This window comes from Dipodomys spectabilis, unplaced genomic scaffold, assembly GCF_019054845.1.
Source record: "Dipodomys spectabilis isolate Male_0828 unplaced genomic scaffold, ASM1905484v1 ptg000054l, whole genome shotgun sequence".
Lineage (NCBI taxonomy): Eukaryota > Metazoa > Chordata > Mammalia > Rodentia > Heteromyidae > Dipodomys > Dipodomys spectabilis.
Window position 1 is genome coordinate 43,057,784 of NW_024870731.1, and position 20,790 is coordinate 43,078,573.

At 48.7% G+C, this 20,790-nt stretch overlaps 1 protein-coding gene across 3 annotated transcripts in view; it reads right to left on the reverse strand.

Annotated features, from left to right (window-relative positions):
• The window catches only part of Nr2c2 (nuclear receptor subfamily 2 group C member 2), a 63,985-nt gene that overhangs the window by 7,056 nt on the left and 36,139 nt on the right, over positions 1–20,790 (reverse strand). For 2 of the 3 annotated variants that reach the window (XM_042679744.1, XM_042679743.1), the window contains exons 3-13: positions 18,618–18,818; positions 16,461–16,563; positions 14,942–15,121; positions 12,767–12,914; positions 12,011–12,104; positions 9,039–9,172; positions 7,368–7,545; positions 5,667–5,788; positions 3,438–3,577; positions 2,437–2,574; positions 1,466–1,571 (exon numbers count right to left, since the gene is read on the reverse strand). In XM_042679744.1, the coding sequence (XP_042535678.1) occupies positions 1,466–1,571; positions 2,437–2,574; positions 3,438–3,577; positions 5,667–5,788; positions 7,368–7,545; positions 9,039–9,172; positions 12,011–12,104; positions 12,767–12,914; positions 14,942–15,121; positions 16,461–16,563; positions 18,618–18,818 (1,544 nt within the window). The remainder of the gene's footprint in view (positions 1–1,465; positions 1,572–2,436; positions 2,575–3,437; positions 3,578–5,666; positions 5,789–7,367; positions 7,546–9,038; positions 9,173–12,010; positions 12,105–12,766; positions 12,915–14,941; positions 15,122–16,460; positions 16,564–18,617; positions 18,819–20,790) is intronic. The other variant, XR_006147433.1, reaches the window with a different exon arrangement.

Sequence of the window (20,790 nt, forward strand, 5' to 3'; positions counted from 1 at the left end):
GTAAAATGTTGTTTCCTACAGTGCCTAGAACAGTCTTTACAAGGAGTACTTAGCCTTTTGACACTAGTACCGTCCCATTCACTCAGCCACCACGTGACCCTGGTCCAATCCTGCAGGGCATGCCGGGGGGAAAGGGTACCACCACCAACTGTGGGAGCAGAACAGGCTAAAGGGACACAGGCGGTATGAGGGCAAACCGGGAGGACTTCCTGGAGGCTCTTGCATGGCCTCAGAGGATGTGGCAAGCTTCCCATTGGCACAGGTGCCAAGAACGGGGAGGTACAGACTGCATTACAGGCAAAAGGACAGAGAAGGCTGAAAATGAATGTGCAAAGAGTGTGTGCTCCATTCGAGGGCCGCGGGGGGGGGGGGGGGGGGGCCTGGGTGAGTGTGAGGCCTGCAACAAAGCTTCCTTGTTTCTTGACTCTTATCACACACTGCTTCCACTGGAAACATGAAACACCTTCCCAAGGCCAGAGTTGCCGAGGTTAAGGAAGGGCTCTGCCCACGCGCTCGGCTGGCTGTGGCACCCAGAGAGCCCCACTCGGCAAGTCATTCTCACTTGGCGCAGTGAGGGATGGCGCTGCAAAGGGCAGGGAGCGTCAGGACTCAGCTCCCTCACTGCCCCTACACACACCAGACAGATGGCTGGAACTGTCCTTGTCCTGCCTGAGGGGCAAAAGAAGCCAGCTTGGGGCATCTGTGGGCTTTGGGCATGCAACAGAACGAGTTCTACGCATGAGATGCAGTCTGCGGAAGGCAGGGACCTGACTCTTGGGACTCTTAATTTTGCTAATTCGGGGGAGGGAGCTAGGGACACACACGGCATAGATCGCGTGACAGGGCAGCAGAAACTCCTGCAGCTGCCCGTTGGATCCAGATCAGGACACACTGCTTCTAGGCAGACACGCACAACCTTCCTCTTCAAACACATACTCGAGTGCGGACTTACTGTTACATAAATGTCCACTGTTTTAATACTGCTAATTAATGTACACTCAAATAAAGGGACTTAAAGAAAACCAGTGCATCTGAGGGTAAAAGCATTATCTTCCACAACTCACCCCTCCCTTCTAGGGGTCAGACTGGTTTCTGCCAGTGGGAAGGTGGCCATGGAGAACTTTCCCGTTGCTGCTCTTCAGCGATGGGGGAGATTCTCCAGGAGCCTCATGGGCAGTGCTAGCCCCAGAGAGACCACCTGGCACCCCCCCCCCCCATCTAGTCAGAGGTCCCTGAGGCCTGGCCACACTCACACAGAGCAGGAGTGGCCAGCAGAGTGCCCACCAGCCCAGCATTTGCACACACTAGCCCGTCCTTGCCTTACCACGTGCAAAGCCTACTGTGTAAGAGAGCAGTTTCTGCCAGGCTGCTCTATAGAAACAGGAAGGGTGGCACAACTCCTATTTCAGCCTCCAAACCCTCGCCCCACTTGCCCCGTCCTGTCCAGGGGAGCCCCGGGCCTCACCGGTAGGTGTCTTCTGAGTAGGTCTTCTGCACGTAGTCCTGCAGCTCCATCTGTGCCTTCTCCTGGAACTTTTCAATCTGGCTTGTGCCTGTCAAACCTGGATGGTCTATAAACAGAAAAGTCCCCTAAATTCCCCTCTGCACTTAAGTCTCAACTTCGGACTTCTTAGTTATTTCTTTTTATCAAACTCCTGACAAACTTCTCCAGTGCAACAGAGTGGGAGGCGAGAATCCCGTCAGCACTGGCTCTGCTCTACCTCCCCCAAGGCTGACCGTTTCCAGGACAGGACAGGCTCCTGAGTGGCCCCCTGGGTTGGTTCTAGAGTTTGCTTCCTATTACACTAGCAAACAGATTTTAAAATTACCTACGATTAGAAATGATTGTTTTCTGTACATTTAATTACAGTTTCTCCCAATTTTATTAGTTACTTTTGTTGTCTGTGGGTGGAAGGCAGGAGGAAGAGAAAGGCTGCGCTGTGTCTGACCCTTCTGCTGAGGACAGTGGACAGGTCAGTCTGAGTGAGAATCACTGCAGGGAGGGCGCTGAGCCAGGCCGGCCAGGTGCCGTTAGCTTCTCACCTACAAACCATGCTGCCGCCGCCTCTTTAACTGCCATGACTGCAGACTGCACCTGTCAGGGTAGCCTGTTGTACTGTTGGACCCAGAGGCTGAGTAAGCCCATGATTATGCTACCAGAACCTAGCACCTGGGTAGGGATCGAGAGGGATCGAGGACCAGAGAAGGACAGAAAAGGGAGTGTGGGCTTCCCATGTGGAGCACTCAGTGTGGACATCACGGGGCACCGCAGTGCTTTCTCCTTCAGGCTGCAAGGCAAAGATTTAACAGAAAGTTTGTGCTGCTTAGTTAGCAAAGCAGTCAGCCAGGCTCGCCGCACCCTGACGTCATGATCGTGTTCAGTACTAGCAGCAGACACAGTGAGAAAGTGTCACAAGTACCCACCGCATATCTTACCGGGGCTAAAGAGAACTATAGCTTTAAGGTATGCGTACTCGTAGCCGTCTATATCCAGCTTTGCCATGCTGTTGCAGAATTCCTGCAGCTTCCAGATGTGCTCCATGACTTGCTTGATCCGATCCCCAGAAAGTTTATCTACAATTAAGAGCACAGAGCGCTGAGACCTGACAAGCATAGTAAATCCAACTTCACTGAGGGGGCCGAGCAGGCAAGATGGGAGATGCTTCACTTTCTTTTTCCCCTCAGTGGTGGGTCTTGAACTCTAGGCAGGCCCAGAGGCTCTGTCCCTCAGCTCTTCAGCTCAAGGCGAGCGCTCTACCACGTGAGCCACAGCGCCACTTCCAGTTTTCTGGTGGTTTATTGGAGATGAGAGTCTCACAGACTTTCCTGCCTGTGCTGGCTTTGAACCGTGACCCTGAGATCTCAAGCCTCAAGTTTGGCAATGTTACTCAGTTTGCATTACTACACAATTGCACCTGCAGAGCTCTGCAGTGGTTGCAAGCACTCAGAAGTGTCAGCCATTTGTGATTGTCCCCCAAGGATGCTGCCAGCTGACTGGGAATATCTGCTTCCCATTCTTCTCACCTGAGTGCTACTGATTACAGCTTTTATGGCTACACTCTACTGAACCTGAGGAGTAAGCTGAACCTCTACTTATGGCACTCTGTTAAAGTTTTGAGAACCAGACCTCAGTTGTTTGGGACTCAACCACAGTTCATCCATTACTATGGATGGCAGAGCTCAAGCCCCAGTGCTAGCACACAAAATAAGAGCAGTCTGGCAGAAACTCAAATGCTCTGACTAGAAACAGTTCCCATGACTTCATCCAGCTTCTACTGGCCTGTGGATATGGTAGGACACTGAAGTTGCCATCTGCTATGTTGGCAGCCTTGATCAACACAGGTAAAGCTTTGGTAGAGGGTTCCAGCCAGGGCTGTACCCTGCCTGGTAGGCACAAGGCTGACCCCAGACACTCCATCCCTCGATCCCAAGCCTACCTTCCTGGATGCTGTTCTGCAGGTGGTTGACGATGGCGGCCAGGATGGTGGAGAGACTCATGACCTGGGCGCACTGGGCCAGGCCGAGGGTGAAGAGCTCGTTCCAGCAGGCTCGCACCAGGCTGGTGTTGCAGTCCTGCCTGAGGACACAAGGGAGAGGCTGAGTGTGGCGTGCGGCACTGCTCACACAGCAGCTGGCAAGGGATGTGGGGAAGACTCTTCTCCCAAAAACGGCCAGCCTAACTGTTTCCACTGAGGCTCCTCTGACCATAAACTATTCTTCCTCTTAAAAAAAGAAGAAGACTTGTGTGATGAGAAGACTGCAAAGGAAGGAATGGCCACATCCCGGTTTCTTACAGCATCCTAAGCCCTGAGCAGTGTGGCTTGGCTGTCCCATGAGCTAGGCGTCTGGGAAGGAGGGCCTACAGCCAAGTCACGAGAGGCTGCACGGATCAAAGGACGGGCTTGGCGTGGACTCAGGAACACCTGCCAACACTGGTGGGCAGGGAGCAAACAGCTGGAAGTGGACTGTGGGAACTGGACGCTACTCTACCTGCAGCCATCTCTGGGTCAAACTACTCAGGAAGGGTTAGCCTGGGGGACACAGCCATATTCTGCAAGCTGCCAGACGCAGCAGCTCTGGCTGCATCAAGCTGCCTGCCTGCCTGCAGGGAGAACTGGACGCAAGTGCTCTGCATTTTGTTAGGACCATAACCCTGACCACAAACTATAAAAGATGTATGTGCAATAGAATAAAGAGAGCTGATTATGGAATTGTAACCCATTTGTACAATTCCTTAATGACAACAGCCAGGCTCTAGTGGCTCATATCTATAATCTAGCTACTGAGGAGGCTCCAAGGATCATGATTCAAAGCCAGCCCAGGCAGGAAAGTTTATGAGACTCTTATCTCCAACTAAGCACCAAAAAACACCAGAAGTGGAGCTGTGGCTCAAGTGATAAGAGTGCTAGCCTTGAACAAATAAAGCTCAGGGACAGCACCTAGGCCCTGCGTTCAAGCCCCAGGACTGATACAGAAATAATAACAAAAAAAAAAAAAAAAGCTGAAATATGCTAGCACATTTAATCTAGACTGAGCTATGAAAACCTGTCCAAGATTCCAAATTGCTCTGATAGAACAAATCCACTTTCAGAGCAATGGTGCCTCGATGCTTAACCTCCCAGCCAACAGTCTCATTTCCCCAGTGATGCTGACCACTGCAGGCTATTACAGGAGGCCCACGTCACAGCACTGATCAGGCGGGAGAAAGTGTGGCCGCTGCTCTTAAGGGCTCATAGCAGATTTGAACTTGCAATACTTCTTTAGCAGCCACTGTCTAGTTTTCCCAGAATGCAAGGCAACTCTGCCACCTACCCTCCCTGCCCAGTACTGGGTCCTGGGCATGCTCGGAAACTTCCTACCATTTCAGCTGTGCCCCTAGCCCTTTTGTTTCTATTTTTCTTTGGGCTAGCCTCAGACTCACAATCCTACCTACCTCTGTCTCCCTAGTAGGTGGGACTAGGGGCATGTACCCCTGTAGCTGGCTTCCATTTCCCCTTTATCCGTGCTTGGAGTGTGGCGACTGCTCTATCACACAGAACATGAACCATAGCATGATCCGGCCCGCCAGCGCCACCTACCTCTCCCGAGCACTCTCAATGCAGTACTGGTAAGAGCTCTATGGACTTAACCCACTGCAAGGATTCTATGGGGAGGAAGTTGAAGGCTGTGAGAAATGAAGTGCTTGCAGACTATTCTCATGGACATACACCTGGCTCTGCCTGCCCCAAGGCGGGGCCTGGTGTCCCTCTGGTGTTTTCTGTACGCTACTGAGGGCCAACTCCCCAGTATGTCCTCAGAGTTCCAGGAGGCTGCTGTCTTCCAGCCAGGCTGAGAGCCAGCATGGCAGCTTCACTGACTAGGTGCTGGGACTGCGGGAGAAACATGACTGAAACACACAGTCACGTTCAACAAGCAAACGCAAAAGAACTTCCAGCCCAGAAGATGCTGGTCAACATGCCACTGTGGTAAGGTGCTGACACAGGAATGTCAGCTGGGCTTCCATAAAGGTTTAGGTACACCACAGTTCCCAGCTTCTGGTCTACTGAGTACATTTAACAAGACTCTCGGGGTGTTGAATGAGTCATAGGAACAGTCAACTACACGGACCCTCAGAGACCTCTGCACCACTCCCGTGCAAGGACATATGGGAGACAAAAGCCGCGTACCCGAGGGCCTGAAAGGCCGGGATGGACCGTGCCCAGTGCATGGAGAGGAACAGCAGGCGGGACGCAGACTCACAGATGTAGTGCACATTGAGGTACTCCGGCATCGGGCTGGGCATAGTCAGCTGGAAAAGAGGAGACAGGACACAGGAGGTGAAGGAGGGCCAGGGGGTGGCTCTGTCAACATTCATCCCAGTGACAGCCAGGGTCACTACCTGATTTTCAAGCCCACATGGGTCTATCCTCAGTGTAGGGCATGGCCAGACAGGAGGACGGGCAGCGCCGCATCATTTCTTGCTCAGTGACTCAGGGTTGGGAAGCCTGAGGGTGAGGCCAGCTTCCCCATTCCAAACACATCTTTGCGGCTCTGTCAATATGACCTGCCATGGCTTCTATTCCACTTCCATCCCTAGGTCTGAGTGGGAGCAGGGCACAGGATTCAACCTCACAGCTGGCAGGTGTACTTGACCACCTTAGAGGACCATGGGAGGGTGTTGAACAGGCCTATTTGCTGGAGGACGTCCTATCGTTAGGATGCCAAGGACTCCAGTGCCTTTGAAGCTGGAATCCTACTGGTGAGCAAGCAGAGACAGGAAGACCCACTCTGGACAGGAAACCAAGAGGGTCCAGTCTCTAGGAAGACAGAGTCGACTGGAAGACCTGCTAGCCCTCTCTGGTCTGCCTTCTGCAGCTCTAGGGGGCAACGTGGTCAGCACCAGTGGCTGGCTGCCTGCTTGCCAAAGAGTTCCTGCAAGGGCTTCTACCCCGTAGGAGACTAAGATGCCCTGAGCCCCTGCTGAAGCCAGGCTGCACAGGAAAGGCAGAGGCGGGGCAGCCGTCCTGGGCCCCGCTGGTGAGCACCACGGCAGCCATGTTCGCAATGACAGGCCACACTGCTGGCTTGGAAGATTTCAGAATCAAATGCAGCTGAGAGCAAGAGAAGAGTGGACATACTTCGCAATGAGAAGACTCTTTTAGCTGCCAAGAGTTTGAGAATGAGCTCACCTGTGTGCTCTAATTGCCCAGCCCCTGCCTCATGAGACTTCTTCCAGACTTCATTCAAGGACTACCACCAAGGGACAGCTGCTGCCTGCTGCCTTCACGGAGGGGCCCATATCAATGCCTTTTATCCTTAATGTCGATGCCTTTGCCAGCAGGAAGTAGCCAGAGAGACTCTGTGTCCTTTTTCATAATTGTGAAAAGGCTGGAATGTAAGGTCTGCCCTGGAAAGGTGGGGCAGACTCTTGCCTCCTCTTGGCTAAGTGCTCCGTTCAGTATCTGTGTCACCTAAGTAACTGGCACTCCTGGAGGCAGTCACCTCCCCCTCCTTCCAGGATACATCCTGGACCGCCCCTGGTCATGCCTCCCATTGGACCATGGGAGGGTCCCAGGCTCACATCACATCCACATCAACCTTCCCCTACCTAGCCACACCTTCTCTCCACCCCTTCTCTCATTAAGGCTGGGCAAAACAGCCCTCTGGTGTGTTGGACCATGTAGTCTCCACCACGCAAGGCAGGGCAGCAGTTCGGTAATTTAATAAAACTTCTATTCCTGCCTGAATACTGTGTGGTGTTCTTCATCAGCTACCTAATTAAACCTACCTATTTACCTTACAACCACAAGGTCTGAATTCAGAGAGCAGAGCAGCTGTGGCAGCACATGGCCCCCAGCAGCTGGGGCAGGCAGGGCGCACTCACTCACCTTAAATGTGACGTGCGTATCTGAGAGGAGGGGGCCCTCCACTTCAATGATGGGGGTGGACTGGTCTCTGCTGATGACGTGGATGCTCCCTCCTCCACTGGCATCAATGCCGTCTGCCAGGCTTGGTGGGGAGGAGCTGTCTGTGGTATTAAGTGCTTTAGCTAAAGTATCAAATGCCCTGTTGGCGAAAACAAAGCACATGAATAGCAAGTGAGAGAGGACAGCAGCTGCTGAGCTATCGTTTAGAAAAGCCACGTGCTGAGGAGAGGAGAATTCAATTCTCCCTGTGGAGGGAAGGCCGACCAGGGCAGCGTCAGTCATTATCATCTGAGGAACTGAGCATGCACATTTATCTTCACATGTGAGTTCTGTCTCCTTGCAGCCACCCTCTAAAGATAGAGATTTTCTCCATTTATTAGTGTGAATGCTGAGGCTTTACAATTATGTCAAATAACTTTTCCAGGGCCATCTGAATAGTAAGCAGAACAAAAATTCTGCCCTATTTGAATCCTATCCTCTTTTCTCTGGACTAAGAGCTGGGTTTTGCAGGCAGACTGCAAGTGAACAGTGAAAGTGGGCACAGGAGCCCTCGGATGGTCCTTAGGTGACTGCGTTAACTGTCTTCACAGCAAGACCCGGGGTGGCAGAAAACCACCTGATGGCCAGGGTGCACCAAAGGCAGTTCTCCGTCAACACATGTGAAGCTAGCTCTCAACTCGCCACTCAAAAAAATAGAGCAGGACACTGGTGGCTCATGTCTATCATCCTAGCTATGCAGGAAGCTGAGATCTGAGAATCGTGTTTCCAAGCCAGCCCAGACAGGAAAGTCTATGAGACTCTTATTTCCAATTAACTACCAGAAAACCAGAAGTGGAGCTGTTGCTCCAAGTGGTAGAATGCTAGCCTCAAGCAATAAAAGCTCAGGGACAGTGCCCATATCCTGAGTTTAAGACCCATAAAAAGTAGACCTGAGAAATCAGGCTAAAACAGAAGCAAGGTCTGAATCCAAAAGGTGATGAGCTATTACTATGGAGGTGCATTAAATACTGGTCAATAAAACAGAATAAACCATCTGTCCACCAAAAGTGTGTTACTTTCCTGCAGAATGAAAAGCAAGTTTTCTGCACATTTTATATCACATAATGTATGTGTGCGTGCATGCATGTATATATGTATGTACATATAAATGTACATACATATATAGCATGTGCGCACACATGTATTCACACACGTGCACACATATGTATACACATATGTGTATGAATATACACACGTGCACAAACTATATACGTGTATATACACACACACAAACACAAGTGCACAAACACAGTGTGAAGACACCCAGGTACACAGCTAGCTGAGGACTGCTTGAGGCTCCTGTTCTCACGTGCACTTGTATCTCTCTATTGCTGGTTAAAACGGAAGGAAGACAGATGTGCAGGGTCACTGTGACAACTTAACAGTCCTTGATTAAACACAAGATGTAGGGCTGGGGTCAGAGCTCACTTGTTTAGCACGTTAAGACCTGAGATTAAGTTCCAGAACCAAATGAAACAAAACATATAAACCAGATCGGTGCCAAAATGTAGTGCCTGCCACTCCTCCCCCCACTTTGTAACTGTGACTGTGTATAATGAGTCTGAGGGCCTTTATATACACCCAGGCTCTTACCGAGTAATCTCACTTGCAGACTGGTCTTCTGGCTGGATTTCTGAAGTGTCACCATTATTCAAAGATTCACTTAGGTTGGCAAGGGAGGTTACCACATTTGCCAGTGTACCCAAAGCCCCTTGGCTCGTTTCAGCCTATTAATATGAAAAATAATAACATTAATGTTGAATACATATACCACATGACTCACAGGTCTAAGGTATGAACACACAGAGGGCCCAGGGCAATAGGATCAGTTTTCTGTATCCTGGTTATGGCTGGTGTCACATAAATCACAGGTACTTAGACACAGAAAATGGATAAACTGGTCTTTGCTAATCAAAACTTCTATGCAGGAAGTGGCACTGTGGCTCAAGTGGTAGAATGCTAGCTTTGAGCTGAAGAGCACAGGGACAGTGCCCAGGCCCAGAGTTCAAGCCCCATGACTGACCAGAAAAAAAGAAAAACAAAAACTTCTTTGCACCAAAAGGTATTAAGAAAGTAGTAGCTGAGGTGCCGGTGGCTTAGCCTGTAATCCTAGCTACTCAGGAGGCTGAGAACTGAGGATCACGGTACAAGGCCAACCAAGGCAGGAAAATCTGTGAGACTCTTATCTCCAAGTAACCACCAGAAAACTGAAAGTGGCACTGTAGGCTCAAGGTGGTAGAGCACTAGCCTTGGGCAAAAAGCTCAGGGCCGTGCCCAGACCTTGAGTTCAAGCCCCATGACCAACAAAAAAAGAAAGGAGTAATAAAAGACAACTCACAAAATAGGAGACAATGTACGGAAGTCACATATGCAATGATGGCGTAGTAGCCAGAATATCTAAAAAAAAGTTCTTACAATTCAACAATAAAAAGAACTCCACTGGGGGGGAAAAAAAAAAAGAACAAAGGATAAGAAAAGACACACAGGTGGCCAATAAGCACAAGAAAGAAGTTTGGTATCACTGGCAATGCAAGTCTAAACCTGTGACTAGATCTACTTCACACCCATTGGGCGGTTATAAATCCTAAAGACAGTACCAAGCACTGGCACTGAAGTGTGAAGTAAGAGCTAAGGCATTGCTGGTGAGACTAGAAACTGAAGGAGAAAAAAGAAAAGAAAAAGAATCTGGTAGGTCCTCAAAGTTTAAATGTGAGAGGTGTCATATGACCAGCAATTCCACTCCAAGTAGAAACAATCCAAGTGCCCACAAGTTGTCGAGTGGATAGGAGAGCCATGCAATGGCATGGTGTTTGGCAAGGAAAACTAATAAACAACTAGTATGAGTGCCATCATGGGTGGACCTTAAAGATACTGAGCTCAGCGGGGCGCCGGTGGCTCATGCCTATAATCCTAGCAACTCAGGAGGCTGAGATCTGAGAATCGTGGTTCAAAGCCAGCCCGGGCAGAAAAGTACGTGAGACTCTTATCTCCAATAAACCACTTAGAAAACCTGAGTGGCGCTGTGGCTCAAATGGTAGAGTGCTTGCCTTGAGCTGAAGAGCTGAGGAACAGCACCCAGGCCCAGAGTTCAAGCCCACAACTGACAAAATAATAAAAATAAAAAATAAAAATGATACTGAGCTCAGTGGGCCACGCACTCTATGACACGTTCAGCACTTGTGAAGCCATGGGGAGAGCTGACTGATGCTTGGCAGGGAGGCCATGCTCAGTGGTGCCAGAGCTCCCTTAGAATTGAAGACATCTGGGACTTGGTGATAGTTACAAAGTTATAAAAATATACTAAAAAACACATTCTATATTTCAGGATTGATACTGTATGTGAATTGCATTTCTATTAATAAAAAGCTGAAAGCCAGAGTAAATAAACTAAGATTAGCAAACACAAATGTCAGCAAAGTGAAAACCTAAGTCCACCAGAAAGATCATAACCAGAGCACGGATGAACAAAGCATAGTAGAGTCAGAATATTGTGTCGCCGCGGTGCTGTGTAGTGCATGTGGAAGGAACTAGAGTCCAGGTCCGAGAATGGGGGAAAGACACACAGAGCAAACAGCGCATGCTTTGTGCCCTGACCTCTGGTAGCCCCGTGCTTATTCCTCAGCAAATTATTTTGAATGTAACCTTTTCAAAGGAAAAAGTTTAACTGCTTCTGAAAATAGTAACCTTTAGGGGCTACGCGTGTACTTTAGTATTGGCAGCAAACTTCGGGTGGGGATGGAGCTCCATTTCATAGAGGAGGGAAAAGCTAGGATGGGAGTCTGGTTCTGCAGCTCTTCCTTTTAAGTACTTACACACAAAATGGCTTTTCTATTCTTTCTCATGTACCAGTGACAATGACTAGTTAACTTACAGAGTATTCAGCATGTACCAAGCACTTTAAAAACCTGTTTCCTCCCAGCCCTGAAGGAATCAGAGGAGTGGAAGGAGGTTAGTGGCTCCGGGGAGCAGGGCTGGAGAGGTGTCCAGGCCCAGGGGCACAGGAGTTTTGACCTCAGTCTCAGCTTCTGCACGGATGGCTGCTGTGAATCCTTAGGACCCAGGATTGTCCTCAAGGTGATCTACCTATCTTCTCTACCCCTATCACACAAAGCCACACACCAGTAGGTCTGCTGAGGGGTAGCAGCACTCCAGATATGACCCAGAAGCCCACACCACTCATTACCATTGCTTAAAGCCCCACCTGAGGACCAACGTGGGCAGGGTAACACTCCATGCCAGCTACAGGGCTCTCAACTTAGCCTTCCTTTTCCCTAAAGAGGATGTCATCTAACACACGTAGTTGGCATGTGGATGTGTGTGTGTGTGTGTCTCGGGGAGAGCAGGTGAGACAGAGGCCTGCAGGGCAGGAGTGGTGTCCACACTGGGTTACGGAATTGCCCTCAAGCACCCCTAGGCAGCCATGGCTGGTTGCTTCTTTCCCATTACTGGGTTCCCATTACTGATGCAGCTTCAGCTGCGATAGGCCTAGCGAGGTGGGGCCAGCAAAAAAGAGAGGCTGCACTGTCACACACAAGAGGAGGAGAAGCAGGAGGAAAGAACATCACCTTGGAGTCCGCGGCCAGCAGAACAGTACCATCCTCACGTATCAAAGGCTGCTGGATGTTCACAAGCATTCCTGGATCAAGAAGACCTGTTTGTCTATTTAAGACATAAAGAAACCCAGAGTAGCTTCTAACATGTACGTATAGAACAGTCATGCTGCGCTTGCCTGTCCTTCCACATGTGCGCAGCTGCCTGCTAGGAGAGCAGCTCTAAGTGGACTCAGCCACACGGTAAGTGAGCAACCCTCCTTTCTGGGCAATGAGGTATGCACAGGGTTGGTCTAGAGCTAAGGCAGGATGGACACACGGACACTCCAGGGCTCCTACACTGTCTGTAACCATTCTGCCAAAAAAGTTACCTTGGTCTTCAGAAATTACCCTCAACTAGTTCTGTGACACGCTTTGGATTTCTGATTTCCCCTCTTTTTGTTCCTTTTAAAACAAGCTTAATAGATGACACTAAGAAGATACAAGTTAAATTAACCCATGGCACTGTCTGGGACCTGACCTCACATCCTAGTTCCTGTCTAGACTGCAGAAAAGCCCAAATCTTGAGTCCCAGACCAGCGTTTTCCTCCTTGGTGAGTGAAGCCTAACCTGGAACAGGCAGCAGTGAGACTGGGCAGCTCCAGATGCGCAACACAGGCCAGAGCTGCGGTAGTGAGGGCCGAGACACACACCCATCCTCTAAGGATCCCTGCGCTCCCCCTGGGCAGCTCTGAAGATGGATCGCAGTGCAACCTGAGACAGCGGACTGACCTTGCTCCATCTTTCTCTGCCACAAACGTGGGAGTGGCTATTAGAGGACTTCTTAGATCCTTCCGGATATAGATCTTCTCAGTTGAAGCAGCACAATTGCTTGGTTTCTCTCGTTGCACATCAAAGGGTTTCCGTTCACTCTGTACAGCTGAAAAATAACAACGTACACATTCACACTTAGCGAGAAGATTGAGATCAGAGCCCTTATGGTCAAGTATGGGCTCTCTGGTGCTAGAGCTGCCTGTCTGCCCCGTTACCACAGTGGGCGTTCCTGCCACAGGAGAGCAGGCTTCAAAGCTAGACAAGGCACCGGCAGGTGTGAAGGTACACACAGGCACTCGGAACAGCAGGTGCTGCTTGCAAAGGGATGCCCATAAAGCGCTGGCATGAGAGACCTGTGGAAGCCTACCCACAGGGAGCCCACTGGTTGTCATTTCTTCCCCCCAGCAAAACAGACTTTGTCCAGAACAAGAAATGTCCATATTCAAGGAGGTTCATCACAGAGATACAGCATGCCACAAATGGTAGAGTACCATTCCAATTTCTAATTCCAGCTAAAGTAGCTTCAGCACACTGATAGTTGTCAATCTTTATCACATTACCGATTTCTTCCTTTCTAAAAAAGTGTTGTTGGGGCTGGGAAGGTGGCTCAGTGGTAGAGCGCTTGCCTTGCATGCCAGAGGCCCTGGGTTCAATTCCTCAGCACCACATAAGCAAAAAGAAAAAAGCTGGAAGTGGCGCTGTGGCTCAAGTGGTAGAGCACTAGCCTTGAGCTGAAGAGATGAGGGACCGCGCTCATGTCCAAGAGTTCAGGCCCCATGACCGGACCCCCCCCCCCAAAAAAAAAGTAAGTTAAAAAAAAAGCGCTGTTGTTTTTTTAAAAAAAAAGAAGAGATGAAGCTTAGAGACCAAGATTCAGATAAACTGGTAATCAAATGGAAATCTAACTGGATCTTGAGTTTGAAATGCCTATGACTGCAGAAACTCCAGTCACTGCTCTGAGTAAGTATTCCCTACTAAGACAAGACAGCTTGGCACCATGGGTCTGTTCCACAACAAGCCTGTGATGTATTTATTCATTGGAGGAAGTCCAATACGACTAGATAAAACATACAACGCTGGGCTCTAGTGACTCACACCTGTATATACTAACTAATTAGGAGGCTGAGATCTGAGGATCACAGTTCAAAGCCAACCCAGGTAGGAAAGTCTATGAGAATCTTATCTCCAATTAACTACTCAGGAAAAGCTGGAAGAGAGGCTCAGGCCCTGAGTGCAAGCCCTAGGGCTGCAAAAAGAAAGAAAGAAAGAAAAAACCCAGACAGAAATTAGGGTATAATCTAAATTTCTCAAAGGACACACTTCTTCTATTTGTTCTCTAGGAACTCTGCAGCTTTCCCTTTTCAGAAGTGGCCCCACCAAGCTGGAGTTCACCGGTTTGTCTAGGGAACCTAAACTCCCGGGCTGTCAGCCTCACCACTGCATGCAGGCCCCTGCCATGGCTTGACAGAACCACTCTCCTGCACGTCCCTTTGTTGCTAGTCTTGAGGCCAGGGCTCCATGTTTTCAGCACTAGGAAGAGGACTGACCCTGACACTATCTTGTTCCTGTGAAACAGACCTAGTTTTGATCAACTCAGCCTCAGAAATCTAGCTCTGGGAGCTGAGAGGATGGACTTCAGACCTTGCCTGCTGCCCCATGCCCCGCTCCCCTCAGAGCCCTCGCTGCACTGAGGTTTGGCAGAGGACATGGACACCTAAGGACACCAGGTCAGAGAAACAAGGGTGGAAGTCTCTCATCTAACTCTGTGGAGCCCTATGTCAGCAAGGCACGGGGGATTTGGCTGTCACAGATGAAGCCGCAGAGCTGAGATAGCCCATGTTTCCCAGAACTGCCAGCTCTTCAGGATCAGGCTGGAGTATGATACACTCCCGGCAGTGTTCACCCTGTTCCCCTACGCTGCTCCTCTCCCATCCATCAGGAGAAGCATGAGGCTTGACCAAGCCCCAAGTGTAAGCTCAGAATCTCTGGGTGACCTGGAAGGAAAACCCACATGCAGCTGCATGGGTAGTTTTCGTATTTTAAGGCTAAATACAAAATCCTTACTAGAACAAGCTCTTGCTCCCTCTTCTCTCCCTTCCTACTACCTTGTATGGTGTTAACACTGCTACTCACATTCCATTTTCATGCCCATCTCTAAGCACTTTTTCAGCCGGCAAAATTGACAGCGGTTTCGGTGGTGTTTGTTGATGATGCAGTCTTGGTTGCTCCGGCAGCTGTAGGTCAAATTTTTCCTCACGCTCCTTTTAAAGAAACCTTTGCAGCCTTCACAACTGACAGCCCCATAGTGACGGCCTGCAGGGAGCAGAGTGTATGGAACAGTTCACACAAGCAGAGGAGATCTACCCCATGCCCTCTGACGACTTGTGCTCACACTGTCACAGATGGCAATAACAGCAGCTCAGCATTAAGCATAATGGCTGTGCTCACCACCTCATTTCTCCATCATCTCCCGAACAGTCTCCTGAAGTCATGATGGAGAAACAAGTCAATGGCATGACCCCCTGTCTCGTTGGGGGACCTGGCTGGATTTACAAGAGCCAAAAGTGGGCACAGGCCAGGTGCTGGGGGTTCATGTGATCCGAGGATCATGATTTGAAGCCAGCCTGGGCAGAAAAGTCAGTGAGACTCTTATTTTCAACTTTAACCACAAAAGGCCAGAAGGGAAGCTGTGGCTGAGTGGCAGTGGCAGCCTTGGCACTCAGAGGACCACGGGAGGCTCTGGGTTTCTAAGGCTGCTTTGCAATATGCTTGGTCCAACTGTTGTTCTCCTGAGCTGGTGTATACCTGGGCTTGAACTCAGGGCCGCCTGCTCTCATCTGGCTTTTTCACTCAAGGCTTGTACTCTACCTCTTGAGCCATGCCTCTACTTCCAGCCATTTGCTGATTAACTGGAGCTAAGAATTAATGGACTTTTCTGCCCAGGATGGCTTTGAGCCATGATCCTCAAATCTCAGCCTCCTGGGTAGCTAAGATTGTTTTAAAAAAACAAAAACACTATATTCAGGACAACAAAATCTCCACAATTTCTGTGAATTTCTTTGCCACAGAATAAAGAAGGTCCAAGCAGCTGCGAACTCAGGCCTGTGCCAAACATGGAGCTGTGCTGTTCCCTCATTGCTTCCAATAGCCCATGCATCTTCTCCAGTCTCCCTACACCAAACCCTTTCCATGGAGGTCCATGAGTTCTATCCTAAGGCCCTGGCTCCATTGGCCAGAATGCCCAGACTTGACATGCCAACCATAAGGCTCCCGCGGGGCCTGCCTCTGGAGGGCAGTCGTGTTGTAGCAGGGCACCACACCAGGTGTATGGGGAGGAATATGCAAAAGCCCACTTGCAGGATAGCGAAGTGTTGTGTCAGTATAAACTAGATTCTTTCTTAGTAGCACAATAAACACTACTAGACATTTCACTAAGATTTACAAATCATAGAAATTTTTTTGATTTTTCATGCTAATTCTAATAATCTAACAAACTATTTATATCACTACCCCAACAAGAAAAATGAAGTTGATGTTTGAAACCTATAAACCTCCTATGGAAAATGATCTTTCTCTGTTCACTACTGCCCACCCCCAAGTCCAGTTGCTCTGCTGGTCATGACACACCCGAGCCCAGGCTGAGGTGGCATACCAGAGGCTTTGTCGCCGCACACCACACAGTACTCCACCACCTGGGGCCGCTGGACGTCTGTCTTCCCCAACAAACGCTCCACAGAAGCAGAATCTGTGACGATCTAAGGGAAACCAGCAGAATATCATCAAAACAGAGTATCAATCAAAACCTAGCTCTGCTAAAGTCAAGTTTCATTGTAAGTTTGTAGTCTTGAGTTTCTAAACAGAAAATCAGGGAAATGGAAAACCCCAGCTGACAGTTCCACTGACAACCATGGCCTTGCCGCTTTGCCCTTCAGTGGGGTCTTCAGCAATTCCATCTAGCTCCCCTCCCATGACTGGGACCACGTAAAGATCACACACATGCTCCGAAATGAAGACATGTAAGTTCTTCTAGCTATCTCTCTGGTCCCATCAAACACCTATAGTGTGCAAAGGGGCTTCTCTGTCAGAGAAATAACCAGGCTTTAGTAAATACGTCTCTAGTTGAGGCCCTTGAGTGGAAGGACCACAATACATACCCTGCTGTTTGCCATCACCTGTACATGACCTTCTGGGTGACAAGCAGTGCTGCCCATATCAAAATGAGTGAAGAACAACTTATTTAAAAACATACTCAGAAAGGGCACAGATTGCTCAGGCTTGTAATCCTAGCTATTCAGGAGGTTGAGATCTGAAGATCAAGGTTCAAAGCTAGTCCAGGCAGTAAACTATGCCAAACTAGTCTTCAATTCTTAACTACCCAACAGCACCCAGACCCTGAGTTCAAGCCCCAGGACCAGCAAAAGGGGGGGGGGGGAAGTACTTAGTTTGAGCACATGATAAGCCTTCAAAATGATTCATGCTTGTTGGACCCACATAAATAAAACACTGTGGAACATTGATACTAGCAGCCTTCATAAGCCAGGAGGGCCCTGGATGGGTAAGGCTCGGCTTATGAAGCGCAGTACGAGATATCTCAAAAATGTAGTTTTGGGTGCAGTGGTTCATGCCTGAAATCCCAGCTCAAGTGGTAGGATTCCAAGCCTAGCAAGCTCAGAGTTTAAATTAAACCCTGGTACTAGAGAGAGAGAAAAAATGTACAGTTTTGAAAGCTGAACAGGTGAAAACAAGGCACAGTCATACATGCCTGTAACCCCACCACTAAGGAGGACTGCAAGCTCGAGCCTTCCTGGGTCACCAAGACTTTGTCTTAAAAGAAAGAGAACTAAAATGTAGTATATGGGTAAAATGAAGTATTATTCAACTTTTAAAAGGGAGAAAATCCTGAGATGACAACATGGATGAATCTTGTCGACACTGTTAGGTGAAATAAGCTAGTCACAAAAGACAAAACTATTTGATTCCCATTCCACGCAATGGCCGTCTGCCAGAGGCCAGAGGGAGGGAGATGAGAAGACTCTTTCTTCAGCTGGTAGAGAAAAGTACTTCCGAAGAGCCTTCATCGTGGAGCACTGTGTGTGCATTCTTCATAACTTGTTTAAACAAGTTACAGAGATGAGTACACTTAATGCTACCAACTCCTCTAAAACTAGTTAATATCGCAATTTTATATGACACACAGTTAACCAAAAACTATAAAAAAAATTTAAAGCAAACAGGGACTCAACTTTGACCTGACAAAACGAGCTCCCTGGGACAGTGGTCGTAGGTCTCTGTCCTCTGGCTTTTGGGTTTAGAAATTGACTGCCTCCCCACCTCACACTGAACAGCAGCCTTGCTTTGCTTCCGTATCCTCTCTTCATGCAGATGGACCTGCCTTGCCAAAGGGAGCTGCGGGGAGACAGAAAGGCAGTTCACGGGAGCAAGTAAGACCAGAAGGAAGGGCCAGGACCAAGCCTGCAATCTGGAAAAGAGCTAGATCAACCAGCATGGGCTAAGGGCTGCCACCATAGAGCTTTCATTAAGAACAATTACCCTGTGGCCTTTGTTTTTGCCTGTAGGCTGCTGTTCCTTCCTCAACTTGTAACCTTCTGAACATCCCTGCTGATTATCTTCTGGGTCTAGCCAACTCATTAGCTAGAGTTTTACTTTAGTCAAAACAGCATCCTACCATATTTGCAGGCTCCCAAAGGACCTTCCAGGGATGGACCTGGCTACACAGGTAGGGAGAAAAACAAGTTAGGAGTAAGTCAGGAACCCAAGTGCTGAGACAGGCACCATTTGATGGCCTTACCTGAATTCTGCCGGGAACAAGGTTGTCAGAGGTGGTGAATATGAGCTGCTTGGCACTGGACGTCTCCGGAGAAGCCAGGATCACCTTCCCAGCTCCAGCTCCATCTGGGCTGGTCAGAATGAACTGTTGTTTGGAAGACCCGGAGGCGTCCACTGCGGTTACTATCTGGATCTTCTGTCCTGTCTGCTGGTCTGTCACAATCTGTAAGACACCACACAGAGGAGTGTGAGACCCTTGCACTTGTACACAGTGCTGAAGAGCCATGACTACCAAATGACATCCTTGAGCTGATGTTGGTTTACCCGCATAAGCTGGTAAAAAAAACACAAGAGTAAACTTTTTAGGAATGAATTTTTATAATACTTGTTTTACTCTAAGTTTCTATCTTTGCTATTTTCAGTAATGCTTTCCTTTCATTCCACTTTTTCTGTTAATAGTCATATGAAACCAACCACACTAATGTATCACTTAATAAAGCAAACGTTCTATGAAATCCGTCACTGGGTGATTTCTGTGCACACATAGTCCTCGCACAAATTAAGAAAGCTACACCACTAGGCAATAATCTCAAGAGACCATTGTAGCATGTGTGGTTCACAGCTGACTGAAGCACTTAACATGGTGCAAGACCGTAAAACCAAGGAAAGACGAGGCTAGTCATTCCTTTGCCCACAGTATATGAGGAGCCAAGACTTCTCCTTCATGTGAGCCCCAGTCCTTGTGGTCGAGGCCCTGCAGGTAAGAACTCAAGCAGGAGCGGGAGGGAGGACAGACCAGATCTAGACACAGGCATGCAGTCTTGCCTGTGTCTAGATTATTCTTTATTCTCCAAGGACACAAGCTTATAAAATTCAACCAATCATAATTATTAGTTACTTGTATTCTCCCTTTTCCTTAGATATCCTATTTAAGGAGATTACGTCTATAAATACACTAAAATTGAAGGCAGGAGAAGAATATCACTCCCCCTTACTAAAATCACCCTCCAGGAACCACATGGCGAGCACTCATAGCAGACTCTTTTTTAATGAGGTGGGGAGGACACGGCCAATCCCATTAAAAGTTCAGTCCCCTGGAGGTGGAAAAGAGTGACTGTAAGAACTATATCCCCTCAAGAGACTTACAAGTCTGAATGCTCCAGTTCTGTGTCTGTGACTTTATTTGGAAACAGGGCACTGGCAGATGTAACCAAGGTGGGATCACCAGATTACAGTCAGTGAGTACACCTCCCACCAGCACCCCCACTCCATTATACCTGATGCCTGTGGGGTTGATGGGGAGAAGTGGCTACAGGCAAGTAAGGAATGCTAACAGCTGTCCATACATATGCAAGCTAGGAACAATGTTTTTGAGAACCTAGACAGGGCCCAGCCCTGAAACACCTTGTTTTTAGACATCATTTCACCTTCGGAACTATGAAAGGAAGCTCTTCTATTGTTTTAAGTTGTTAAGTCTGAGGAACTTGCTATGGCAGATGTAGGAAACACATACAAGAGGTAAGTTTGACTTTCTTGGAACAAATGTTTACCTGCTCTGAACAGGGAGAACACTGGTTGCCAAAAGTTGGCTTTGTCCCAATGTGATAAATCTAAACCTTGAGTTTCTTTTTTATGTACTATTTCTTCAGTGAGGAGCTCTAGATGAAGACAGAATGGAGTCCTGAGCTTGGCTGTGAGTCAAGCTGTACCCACCTGTTGGCGTTTTAGGAACAACGTTTTGCTATAGAAATATGAAATGGTATGGCACGATGCGTGTGACTGCAAGGATAAACAAATGTGGTCTGTACACAAAATGGACTACTACACAGCCAAAACGCTGCTAAGCCAAAGAAGAAAGAAACCAAGTCACACATTGTGAGTAGGCCCAGCAAGGATGGAGCCAGGACAGCCTGTCAGAAGTCTGACCAAGGAGAGTGGTACTGTGTGGGGCTCCAGAGCCAGGAGCACTGATCAGGACTTACTGTAGTCTGTGCGGGTCTGTGGACCTGGAAGACACAGCAGAGATGTGTACCTAAAAGTGGCACTCTTTGACCACTGGGGCAAGGAAAAGGACAGAGTAGGGAGGCTGAAGGGTAGCTACTCGGAAGGTCAGAGCTCTGCACAGGGGAGCCTGGACTGTTGAGTCTACATGCCACCAGGCTATGCCTCTGCACTAAGAAGATGGTGAGAAGATT